Raw genomic sequence first — 13,526 nt, 5'->3', positions numbered from 1 at the left:
AAGTCCATGCCTCAGACTGCAAGCGGTTATAAAAGCCAGAGGTGGTGCAACAAAATACTAGTGATGTGTTGGAGTGGTTTTTATTTGGTTTTCATGATTCCATAATTTTTTTCCTCAGAATTGAGTGATTCCATAATTTTTCCCCTATGCTTGGTTAAAAAAAGTAACCATTACTGACTACCACATTTTTTTGTTCTTGATTTCTTTTAGTGTTTCTTAAAGCCAGAAAGTTGCCATTTGAAATGACTTTAGTTTTGTGCCATGTCTGTGATCGGCTTTTTTTCTACAAAATTAAACAACTGAATGAACATCCTCCAAGGCCGGTGATTCCATAATTTGTGACAGGGGTTGTAGTAAGTAGCTAGCATCTGCCTTTAACAGCAGCGACCGGCGCTCCCAATGATTGCTGCTGTCAACCTATTAAAATGCTCTGTCAATCACCGACAGTGGCCCATCAGCTCCCCCTGCACCGTGATCGCCGATAGGTTGCCATGACAAATGGGGCTGGCTGAATGCCCCTTGTATCGGTAATGTGATTTTTTTTCTTTGACATCCAGCCTGTGTTTGGGCATCACAGGAGACTGTAATTTTCACTATATACAGCTGTATGTAGCAGGGCTGTGGAGTCGGTAAGCCAAACCTCTGACTCCTCAATTTCCCTGACTCCGACCCCCACAGCACTGGTCACTACTGAGCATGGACAAAGTGCAGCACAGATTCCTTTCAACTAAAAGCAGAGATCCTCAGATCAGGAACAAAACAGACATTTACAGGACATTTCATAACTTTCCCATATTCTTATGGAAACATTTACAGCACATCCTGCACTGTACTACTGCACCCAATTTGTTAACTATTTTAGGAGTCTGCAAAAATCAAGTCCTCATGTCTAGATCAGTGTTTAAAGAAAAAAAAAAAATGTTATGGCTATAAAAAAAATAAATAAAAAAAATTGCTGAGGAGGAAAAGATTTAAAGGGAACCTGTCACCATGAAAATGCAGTTTAATCTGTAGACACCCTGTTATAGAGCAAGGAAGGGGGGAGGGGGAGAGTAGATTGATATAGTTTTGTGAAAAAAGATACTGTTTATAACTTGTATTTCCATCATTTTATCCTTTGCAGTTTCACGGATTTTCAGTCCAGTGAGCAGGCCCATCAGTGACTGAAAATCCCTGAAAGAGCAAAGGATAAAAGTATTAAAAACGTTATATTAAATATTTACTCACAAAACTACCATATTTTTCGGACTATAAGACGCACCCAGGTTTTAGAGGTGGAAAATAGGGAAAAAAATATTTGACGCAAAAAAATAAAATGTGGTAAAATTTAATAACATACTATTGTGGTGTTATTATATATAATAGTATGTTATTATGTCGGAAGCAGCGGGTAGACTATAGCGCTGCGGGACCAGTGTGGTGTCTGAAGTACTATATGTAGACGCTGAAGGGTGAGTATAAGAATGGGGGCACAGGGCTTATATTTAAAGCACCACTCCAGCACTGAAAAATAACACTGGAGTGCTGCTTTAAGTTCCCATTGGGAGAACTATAACTCCCAGCATGTCCTGCAGATCCTATGGCATGCTGGGAGTAATAGTTCACCACAGGAGTGGCAGAGTGCTTTATTGTGTGTTGTAAAGACTAACCTTTTAATTGTGCCAGCCAGCCACATGGAGCATCCCATGACTGCACACACAGAGCTCTCCCTGCCTCTCCACAGCACAGGTCATAAGAGGAAGCCAGCAGATTCCAGTGGGGAGTCTGAAGGACCTGTGATGACATCAGAAGAGGGAGGGCTCTGTGCCCTCTTCATGACATCACACAAGTCCTTATGCCTCAGCATTCAGCCCAGCCAGGTGTGCAGCGATCTTGTCCCCTCTGGCCCCCTGCTGCTGCCCCCTCTTTAACTGACTGGGTACAGATCTCCCCAGCTGCTGCAGGAATCCAGTGCGGGGGAAACCATGCGTGTTTCAGTGAAGGACTATTCACTGCTCAGCTGATAGGTGGGCGGGGAAGCGGCTAAGGAATATTCACTGCACTTTAATCATGGGGATCACATGGTTTCCCCAGTGCTGGATTCCAGCAGCAGGGACATTTTTCTGCCTCCTGAAAGTGGGATCACAGTGCGATCCCACTCACTGCTGTCCCCTCCCCACATGCTACATTGCAACCATAAGACGCACCCACACTTTCCTTCCAAATTTGGAAGAAAAAAAGTGCATCTTATGGTCGGAAAAATACGGTATATATCAATCTGCTTGGCTCCCCCGCCCTATAACATGGTGCCTTTTCATGGTGACAGGTTCCCTTTTCCCTGTCACCCTGAAAACTGACAGTATAAACTAAGAACAGTCTAATAGGGCAAAACATACCATATTTTTCAGATTACAAGACCCACTTTCCCCCCCCATAAATTTTGGAGGAAAATGGAGGGGGTGTCTTATAATCAAAATGTAGCTTACCGGGAGGGCGGTGGTGAAGCGGGGGTCACATGAGGCAGGAGTAGGGTAGCCACAGTAGGAAGCTGGCAGCGGCAGGAGTGGGGCAATGCTGCGAGCCCTGGGCTAGAAGGGGGTGTCCTGTTGGCGAGAGGCAGGAGACTAGTACTCAATGCACACACCAGTTGTCTGCACATGCACAGATTTAGATCTCCGCTCAATAATGAGATCTCAATCTGTGCATGCGCCGCCTTCACCATTTTACTGAAGACTGCTGGGAGATCAATGTGCGCAGCTCCTGCCGTACATCGCTGGGAGACCCCACCTTCCTCCTGCTGTAAAATTACACAAATGTGACCCTACTTCTGCTTCCTGAGACCAGGCTCCACTGCCGCCTCTGGCCCAGGGGATTAAAAAAAAAAAAACAAACAAAAAAAAAAAAACAATCTTATATAGTTTCAATAATAATAGGCACACTGAGAAAGGACTAATGTAGAACAGAAAGGTTATGACCCTTTACTGTTGGATTGCATATTTTTAGTGCCAAGTTTTCTTATGTTTCACTGTGAATATGTCCCAGTCTTCTGTCTCAAGAATATGTCAAGAAATACTTCCAACAGAAGCCTCCAATGTGGGCTGTAAATGTGATGTGAACAAGGCCCACTCTGTACTATAAAATAACCACAAAGTATATGGCAAATGCATGTCCCATGTTAAAGGTATCCCCCTTTATAAACTGCTGAAAACACCTTATCTGCATCTTAATATTTGCCCCTTTGAAAAGGTATTCTGTGCTACTGTTACGATATAAAGAGGACAAAAAGATGGGCATTAAGATGCAAATAATGTAGTGACAGGTTATAGATTAAAAAGGGAAAACCTGATGACAGGCACACTGTAAAGTTTTGCACTAAGTGGGTTATCACAAAAAAAAAAAAGAAAAAAAAAACGAATTGCATAAATCTGTCCCCAATGGATCTGTCCCCATTAGCCCAAATTAAAATCTGTGCAGATACTTTTCCGGCTTACCATGTCAACGGTGATTTGGCCAATGACGGTCTTCCCATGTTGTTGCCTAAAGTTCTTAATTCTTGCTTGCTCTTTTGGAATGAGGTCTGACAGGACATCTTTAAGATTCTTTATGGAAACAAGAAACAAAAGTTAAAAGAAACCAAGCAGGAAATCCTGGCCATTTACCAAATGGGAGTTACCAATCACACTAAATAATGTGCCCAAGATCAACCCAACAAAGAAACAAAAGACCCAGAGCTTACCGTGGAAGAGCTGGCATGGCGAGTGGCAACCAAAACACAAGGGGATTTCTGTTTGGAGAAGAAAGAAGAGATTGTGCCCATTATTCAGCTGTTTGGACTGCGGAGAATGAAAATAACATGCTGTTGCCTGCCAATGTGATTATAAAAAGCAGTCTAGGAAACCCAAGGGATGGAGTAGCCTCCATACACAAATACGTAACCATTCTCTGAGGAATTAGCAATACCTGCAGCTCAACTGCAGCACTTCCAAGTCTCTAATTTCATTCACACAATATGGACCTAAAAAGCCACCTCCCATCTGCTTTGGGGTTCATAGAAGGAAACCTGAGCTGAAGGCAACACAGGTAACCATGGAAGACACCTGTAGGTTTCACCCAGCACCACATATGAAACCAGAAGACAACTTGTTAAACTTGCTACATACAAATGCTGGAACTGGAGGCTAGGGGAGGGTGCGGAACATCCAGGTATGCAACTAAAACGGACTTTTAGCGTAAGTACGCCAATCTACTGTCAGCGTATGTGTCCCATGACCCAGAGTATGTAGAGTACACCAACAGTAACTGAACGTCAGGAGAGCATATATTCAGACTATGATCTATGGGGCTGTTCATATATCCATGTTTCTTTATGGACTGAGTATACAATAGTCAAGGATCAAACTACTGAGATCAAGGAACTTGTGAAAAAAAAATGGATTATGGCTTCATTCACATGACATAACAGAAGACTGATGGCACTTCCAAGCTAGCGTGAATAGGTGAATACTAGCAGCCACCTCTATATAAAATATAAAAAAGTTGCACTCTATGGTGCTAAAGCATGTCAACGTGAAATTTAAGAAATGAATAGAAATACTGCTTCTGAATATTAGGAAAAAATTAGATGCTTTGCAAATAATTTGACCAATTCATACCTGCCCATCAACCAATGTCAAGGTAGTCTCAAAACTGATGGGTCACTACGTATAAATGTGAATACCTCTCTTAGACTGATGTATGAATTCCTGGGTGAATGTGGACACCTCTCAGCAATGCCTGCATTTATGGGTAGGTAGGATTCTGCTGTAATTAATACCACCACATGTCGAAGGGCATCGTGCTTGGTCAGAGAGCGAACATACAAAGACTGACTGGCACATCCAAGCTAGTGTGTGAATAGGTGCATACTAGAAGTAGCCACCTCCATATAAAATATACAAAAAAAAGTTGCACTCTATCGTGCTACAGAATGTCAATGTAAAATCTATGTTCGCTCTCTGTCTGAGCACTCTGCCCTTCAACATGTGATGGTTTTAATTACAGCAGGATCCTACCTATGTAGGGATCCATCAGTTTTGAGACCACCTTGACGTTGGTTGATGGGCATGCATGAATTAGCCACATTATGTGCAAAGCATCTTATTTTTTCCAGGTATTCAGAAGCAGTATTGCTATTCATATTTCACATTGACATGCTTTAGCACGATATAGTGCAGATTTGTTTTTGTATATAATATACATCTCATTCACATGACAGTGATTTAACCCATATGCAAAAAATGGTCCAAGTGTGTGTTTTTCCTCAGTGTGTCAGTTTTTACTATCAGTTTCATTCGTGATTTCCATGCACGTACGTGATTCATAAATGTCTGAAGGAGGCCCAATAGACAGAAGATTGATTTTTTTGTTTTGCACACTAGAAAAATTGATCTCGCATTGATGGCAAAAACAGACACAGGCCAAAAATGCATATAAAAAAGAGCCCTTAGGAAGGTATTACGTAGCCAAGTAAGATGCCATAATTTCTAACCGTGGTAAAAGCCCTTTGGTGAAAATCTTCTATAGGACAGCACTGTGATACTAGTGTGCTGTCTCTTTTTAGAAAACGTTCACATAGGCAGTTTTACCTATAAAAAAAAAAACCCACAAAACCCACCACAAGTATTTCTTACCCTCCTCCATTGCTTAGGTCTCTGAAGTTAATGGATTCAGCCACACTGCCCCTGTAGACAGCACAACCCACTGAGCTCTCTGACTGTCTGCAGTGCTGTCAAAGTGACATCAACAGCAAAGAAAAACAGCAGACGGGCATACCCTGACAAACAGAATATTGCAGTAATTGGGTCTTTTTCCTCAAACCAACATACCATTATGTAAGAAAGCAGATAAGTTGTTTCAGCCTACATCTCACCGCATCTCCTGGAAATCAGAGATCTGTTTCAGTCCATACATAGTTTACACATTTACAGAACCCTTTAGAGTGAGGACTCCTTTACAATAGGCCTAAATGAGACTGATGAAGCCTAACACTCGGCACAGAACGCCTAGCAAGGACTGGATACTGAGTACCTGAAATACCACATGCTTTTCCTAGAGAAAAAAAAACAAAAACTGGCTTAGTAAAAGCCAATCTGGTTTTATCCGCAATAGCCAGCATGGGAGCAGGAGTACGGCAGCTTTATCTGATCACACACCCAGAGCTGCCACATATCCAGAGCTGCCACATATCCAGACTCTTTGTATGCACCATACCAACATGACAGCATTATAGCACACTGGGACACACATATATAATATACACATAGGCCATAGTCACTGCTGGGGTGGGTGGGTGGATGTACCGCTTGTATCAGTGACTATGGCCTCTTTCTGTGATTCCAGGATTAGTATGAGATGTATAACGTCTCTGCAGACATAACATGTGGTGTCAGAAATGAGCGCAGTGCAGCCTGTAGCTAAGAGATGACCTCAGCACAGAGTGCATTACACAGCCTCCTCCACTTTGGGCCTGATGCACAGCAGTATTATGGCGGTGTAAAGGACAACTTCATATTTATAGATGAGCAATTTCATAAAGAAAATAATTTGCTGGGCTTCTAGCATCATTTTGTTTGTGCTATTGCTAATCTTTGTGACTAGGCCTGGGCTCTGGCCAGAATCCGTCTCCTTCCCCTTCTGGAAGCAGAGAATGATCTCTACAATAAATAGTACGGTAATATATTTAATAGTATAGGGCATCCCTTTATATCATCTAGAGATTTCTTATTTTCTTCTTAGGACATTTACAGCTTAAAATGTTATTATAAATCTGATGAATAAGATGAAGAAATATTAATTTAAAAAAAGTCATTTGCATACCACAGATTGGTTTATACATATACTATGACAATTGACCTTTATACAGAGCACATTAAGGATTTTGGACGAGGGCACCGTCCACACATTTACGTGTTAGTGTTGGAGCTGATGAACTAATGTGTAAAAAGAAGAAACGTGCCTGTCACACCTAGTGGGGGCATCTAGTACAGTAGAGGTATCTGTCCATCTGTTGGCTTTATGCTTTAATGGCTACTACTGCACATGTAAATACACCGTAAGTAAGAGGTAGGAAAGGCAGCACTTCTCATTATCAAGCATTCGAGTCCCAGGAAGAGGATATTGTAGTTTCCCTATACGTTAGCTAACATTTAAAGTACATGACACAGGAAGGATACACTGCACATTTTCCAAATGGATTGGCAAGTGGATTTACCAATTTGCAATTCACCAAATCTCACCTACATATTGGAAACAAACCATGCTGCAGAAGGCAAATTTCAGTGCAAATTTTCATTCTGCAGAAAATCAGTTTATGCAGTAAATATTCACTGCAGATTTCAAATTTTTTGCAATACCGAAGATGAAATATGTAGTAAACGCCATCTATATCCAGGACAAATCCGCCTGCAATACAGATTTTACTGCACACTGGTGCCAATTCATGGTGGAAAATGCTTTCTTTGAACACACCAAAAAGGGGTTTTCCGCCCTTTCCTTCTATTGTACGTATGGGCTGAGTGTGCTAGAAAAATAGCATTCCTCCTCCATCCAACTGACCCGATCCCTGACCACTAAATGACTGCAGCATCGTGCAGGTCTGAAACCGAACCTGTCACTTTACAGTTTCATCTTCCAAAGTACTTTATCAGCACAACCTTTAGATATTTCACAACAATGACAAAGTAATGTCAGTTCTTAGACAGCCACTATTTACTCATCAGTCCATATACTACGAATAGGAAACATGCTCACCTGTACACACACATATACATGCCGTATTCATACTATGGCAGCTGATGGGCACTAATGTCGTAACAGGACCATAGTTATTCCCTCCGTCTCCCTACATCAGCCACAGAAGGGCGGCTTTGGGACAACAGTCATGACTATGTACTTTGCCATTTCTGTAACTTCCATAGAACGATATAGGAAAGAGTAGCTCATTCACTTTAACAGGAGCTTCGGGCACATTAGCGGAAACTGATTGACCACTTCCAGAATCCTGCCGCCATGTCACGAGATCTTCCCATCTCGACCATCAATAAGGTGGCCCCACAAGAATGTCGGCCACATCTACATTGTATGGGAGGGTACGGACTCTTTCCTAAGGGGTTGGGCATGTTGGATTTCACTATGCCCGATCTCTGGTTCTACAAGGAAAATAAATTGGTACCTGAGGAGTCTGGCAGCAGTTATTTACATCTACAAGTTTGGATGGATGGGAGGAGAAGGTGTAACAGCTACCAGCTATCCAAGGTGCATGGCCCCCTGTATAATCTCTCTTTACAATGAAGCTTCCAGATTATAAAATGAGCAAAAAAAGTATCAGAAAGTAAGAGAAGCAGATAATCATTTTACTACACACATGAACCAATAAGGATGTCACCAAGTATAAAAGTGACCATGAATTGATATCTGTATGTACACGAGGAGCTTTAGGGTAGGGTATGTGCACACGTTGCGGCCTTGCTGCCGATCCGCAGCGTTTTTTGAGGTGCAGAAACGCTGCAGATCCGCAATTGATTAACAGTACAATGAAAATCAATGAGAAAAAAAAAATGCTGTGCACACTTTGCGGAAAATCCGCTGCGGAAACGCTGCGGTTTAAAAGAAGTAGCATGTCACTTTTTTGTGAATCTGCAGCGTTTTTGTACCCACTCCATTATAGAAAACTGCAGGGGTAAAAACCGCAGCAAATCCGCAAGAAAACCGCAGCAAAAACGCACAAAAAAAACGCTGCGGAACCGCACAAAAAAACGCAGGTGCCTTTTTCTGCCAGGAGAGGCAGAATCCGCACCAGAAATTCCTAAGCCTAATCCGCAACGTGTGCACATAGCCTTAGGGCACCGTTCCCAACCCCGGGGCTCTCAAGCTGTTGCGAAACTTTATCTCCAATTAAGCACTGGCATACAGAGGGCTGCTGTAGGGGACACTGACCATCTCTGCCAGCTTAGATTGGGTGTGTACCACTGCACTACAGAACTAGCATAAGGGATAGTATAAGGTACCAATCCTCACCCGTTATACCTATGTACACAGGAAATCATTTAGAAAGTGTAAAAAAATAGCCAAATGTAAAATTGTGTAACTAGAAGTGACTAGCTCAGGAGCACAGAGGCTTTATACTGGTAACATTCCCCAAATCAAAGTGGTGACAAATGCAACACGTTATTCACACACACACCCACTGACCTAGAAACTAAAGGTTTGTAACAAAGGCGGCACAAGACAACACCCATCCAATACACTTATTAACTAGTTCAGACAACTATAACATTTCCAATCACTCGCACCACTAACACTCAGAATATCCAACTTCACACAGTTAATCTGCTCAGAGCGACCTCGCTCAGCCTCCTGGTCATCCGAGCACAAAGAGGTTACATTGGTTTAATAGAAATTACTGTACAATCCCAATAATCCAGCATCCACACAACCCAACCTGCCTTACTGGGATGAAGGGGTCACTAGAATTGTTCAGATTTGAGGCAAAAGCCAGCATGGAATTTGTAGTGGAAAAGTCTTCTCTGTACCCTATATTACCTGCTATTCTATATTATGCAACACCAAGGAGAGAGGGGTCTTACAACATTCACACATGCTCCTTAGCATCATATGACCAGAAGTGCTCCCGGGAAATGTCCGTATATATTCTGACCATACGTAATGTATACAGCCAAGGTCCTCATACCAACACGACTGCTGCATTACTGAAACCTGCAGAAGTGAATACTGGATATGTGCACAGGAGCTAAGTGTTCAATACTGCGGAGATGCCGACATTGCCCTCGTGTTCCATAACAAATGAGCCACATGACTCCCTTATCCAACAACACACTGATTGATCTGCAGCCCGACCTTAAGGGCCAAGGGCACATCAGTCAAATAAGCTGCAGCATCTTGAGTAACCAGGTGAATATGCGGCATAAAGAGTCACGTCTGGTACGACCCTAGCCCACTTACTGCATACAAAAAAAAAATACTCAAATCTTGTTTGCACCAAAAAATATACAAACAACATTTGTGTATAACACTGGTGCAAACCATGAGACTCCATTATGACGTTCAGTAGTTGTGCACGGTCACACTGTTGTATATTGCCATTATAACGTTTTCTATGTCACTGCATTCATTACATCTGATAAAGCTATTAGCTGCAGGTGTAGGGTTAATCGGCAGGTTACTATCATTAGGTGCCCAGCCGCTAAACTGAAAATGTGGCAATCAGAAAATGAACTTCATTCCTCCCAGGAGGCACCAGCTTTCAGTCATAGAGGTGTACAGGCAACTACGGTAGGTACCACTTACAGCACTGACTGACAGCCAGCTCTGCATCAATGCACAGTGCCAGTGTAGGATTCCAGTGCTGGGCTGTAGCCTCACCAGCATGCCTTTATGACTGAAGCCGGGAGCTCCTGGGAGACAAAGTTAGTTTCCTCCCGGGAGGCGCACCTTCAATCCAGCAGCCAGACAAACTGCCACCAGACAGATAACATAGCAGAGCTCAACTGAACAAGTGCTTTTGTGTATGGGAGCGATCACTGCCAACAGAATGATTCATTTTCAGACTGTCCTATTTATCTGAAACAACTCCATGCAAACAAATGTAACCAATTTTCAGAAGGAGAATTTTCTGCAATATGTGAAAACATCCAAAAAGGGTTTCCCAAAACTGCCATTTATTATCTATCCATAGGAAAGAATAAATGTCTGTATGCTGTGCTTAGAAGTCATCTGGGCCAGAGTCCTTAGCCGCCTATCCCTCCTGGAAAAACACTGCTGCAGTGTGGAGGATTTTACATGGAGAGGCAATGTGCTCATCATCTATAGTTCCGCGGACTTTAAATGATGCTGCTGCACAGTTAAAGGAAATGTCCTGGTCTAAAAAATGGACCCGATAAACCCCACAATCTTATGTCGATGACCTAATGCCCAGAACCGCAATAATCATCTGAAATCAGCTCTGGCAGTGCTAAAGCAGAAAATAGGTCAGCGATTGTTTGGTCTCAGACAACCTCTTTATAAGGGAATCTGTCAGCAGGATCAGCCCTCCTACACTGACTATGTGGGCATGCGGGTCATAGGAAGCTTGATAAAATGATACCTCAATATCTGCAATGTACTGTCTTATTCCAAAGAAATTCATGTTTTTCTTAATGTGAAAATGAGAAAAATCTATGGGCGGGACATAGATCTCCCCAATAATTTGCCTCCAGAGGTTATTTTAAATTAAAGGAGGAGTTACCAGTGAGAGACTGACAGCCTCTATGCTGTGTGATGTCAGGCAAGCAGGAGGCAGCGGCACTGGGCAGGAAATAAAGCTGGAGCGACAGGTTTCAGATCTACAGACTTGTTTACACATGAAATGCCGATTTCCCAGGAAGAAAGCACAAGCCATGTAAAGGTATTGGTGGAGTTACTGTATTTTTCGGACCATAAGACACTTTTTCCTCCAAATTTGGGAGGAAAGTGTGGTTGCGTCTTATGGTCCGGATGTAACGTGCAGAGGGGGGCAGCGGCGAGTGGTATCCACTGTGATCCCACTCACAGGAGGCAGAAAAATGTCCCAGCCGCCTGGCTGCAGCTCTGGGGAAACCAAGTGATCACGATTAGGGTTGAGCGAAACGGGTCGATCATTTTCAAAAGTCGCCGACTTTTGGCTAAGTCGGCGTCTCATGAAACCCGATCCGACCCCTGTGCTTGTCGGCCATGCGGTACGCGATCTTGGCGCCAAAGTCGCGTTTCGTATGACGCGATTAGCGCCATTTTTTCAGCCAATGAATGAGCGTGGGCAGAGTGATGACATAGGAGTTAGGGGAGTGAACGCCTATCGTCATGTTATCGAGAGAGATTTAAAAAAAAATATATATCTTCACTGGGTTTCGTGTTTCGGCCGAAACCCGACTTTTCACTGTGGTCGGCCGATTTCACTCGACTCGACTTTTAAGACAGTCGGGTTTCACAAAACCCGACTCGACCCTAAAAAACTAAAGGTCGCTCAACCCTAATCACGATGATTAAAGTGCAGTGAATATTCATTAGCCGCTTCCCCGCCCACCTGTCAGTGCTGAGCAGTGAGGGGGGAGCAGCAAATGAATACCCCTTCACTTAAACAGGGACACACATGGTTTCCCCAGTGCCCGATTCCTGCAGCAGCTGGGGAGATCTGTGTGTCTGGTGGAGGAGGCAGCAGGGGCCAGAGGGGACAAGATCGTTGCATATCTGCCTGGGCTGTGCTGGATGCTGAGTGCATAAGGACCTGTGTGATGTCATGAAGAGGGCGCGCTGGAGCATCACATGACAGCACAGAGCCCTCCCTCTTCTGATGTCATCACAGGTCCTTCAGACACTACACTAGAATCTGCACGCTTCCTCTTATGACCTGTGCTGTGGAAAGGCAACAAGAGGGAGGGCTCTGTGCGGCCATGGGTTGCTCACAGCCTGAACAACTAAGAAATACTTTAAAGGTTAGTCAATACAACACACAATAAAGCACTCCACCACTCTTGTGGTGAACTATAACTCCCAACATGTCATAGGATCTGCAGGACAGGCTGGGAGTTATAGTTCTCCCATGGGTTCTTAAGGCAGCACTCGTGTTATTTTTCAGTGCTGGAGTGGTGCTTTAAATATAAGCCCTGTGCCCCCATTCTTATACTCACCCTCCAGCGTCTTCATATAGTACTTTACACCACACACTGGTCCCGCAGCACCATCTTCTACCCGCAGCTTCCAACATAATAACATACTATTATATAATAACACCACATATAATAGTATGTTATTTATGTTATTAAATGTTTTAACACATTTTTTTGACTAATTTTTTTCCCTATTTTCCCAACTCTAAAACCTGGCTGCGTCTTCTAGTCTGGTGCATCTTATAGTCCGGAAAATACGGTACATGTGCAGAAAAATAAGTTTGTGGGTTAAAATGCTGCTGACAAATTCCCTTTAAATCCATACCTGAGCAGTCACAATCAGTTTGCACCACCAACCTAGCAGATTTGACATTTTTGGAGCTATTGCATCGCAGTCACATTTTGCAACAGTTACAATCATCACTTGCCATGTCACAATGCATCCTTGTAAACTCTGTCATATGATTCATCACATAGCCCAATTTTTTTTTCACTTATAATTAAATCTTTAAAAAAAAAATGAGAAGGAATCAAAATAAATTATAGTATTCGGTAGAAAAAGGTTTCATACATCAGACCGCTAACAAATAAGCTTCAAGCAAATCCTATGAAAAGATTTGTCTATGCTGTCAGCAAAAAAAGTCCAAAACTAAGGCTGCAACTGTTAGGTCATGAAAATCTCCGTGTCTGCAGAGAAATGGAAATGCGTGAAAGTTTCTCTGCAGATTAAAAAATTAAATGGATATATTCAGTCTATTGTTTGCCAGAGACCATGTCCGGCTGAGACTAGTCTGACCGGAGGATTCTACAAAGGGGCTATTGACTTATAGGGAACATCCATCCTCATCACCAGTCAGCTCATAACTTCTA

At 42.9% G+C, this 13,526-nt stretch overlaps 1 protein-coding gene across 1 annotated transcript in view; it reads right to left on the bottom strand.

Moving 5' to 3' along the window:
• Positions 1-13,526, bottom strand: part of CS (citrate synthase) — a 54,434-nt gene that overhangs the window by 31,102 nt on the left and 9,806 nt on the right. Inside the window, exons 2-3 of the mRNA XM_077297519.1 lie at positions 3,716-3,763; positions 3,471-3,578 (exon numbers count right to left, since the gene is read on the bottom strand). Of these exons, the coding sequence (XP_077153634.1) occupies positions 3,471-3,578; positions 3,716-3,763 (156 nt within the window). The remainder of the gene's footprint in view (positions 1-3,470; positions 3,579-3,715; positions 3,764-13,526) is intronic.

The sequence above is a fragment of the Ranitomeya variabilis genome, chromosome 3, assembly GCF_051348905.1.
Source record: "Ranitomeya variabilis isolate aRanVar5 chromosome 3, aRanVar5.hap1, whole genome shotgun sequence".
NCBI classification, from domain to species: domain Eukaryota; kingdom Metazoa; phylum Chordata; class Amphibia; order Anura; family Dendrobatidae; genus Ranitomeya; species Ranitomeya variabilis.
The sequence above is the reverse complement of the archived record's forward strand: the minus strand, read 5'-3'. Positions and strand labels throughout refer to the sequence as shown.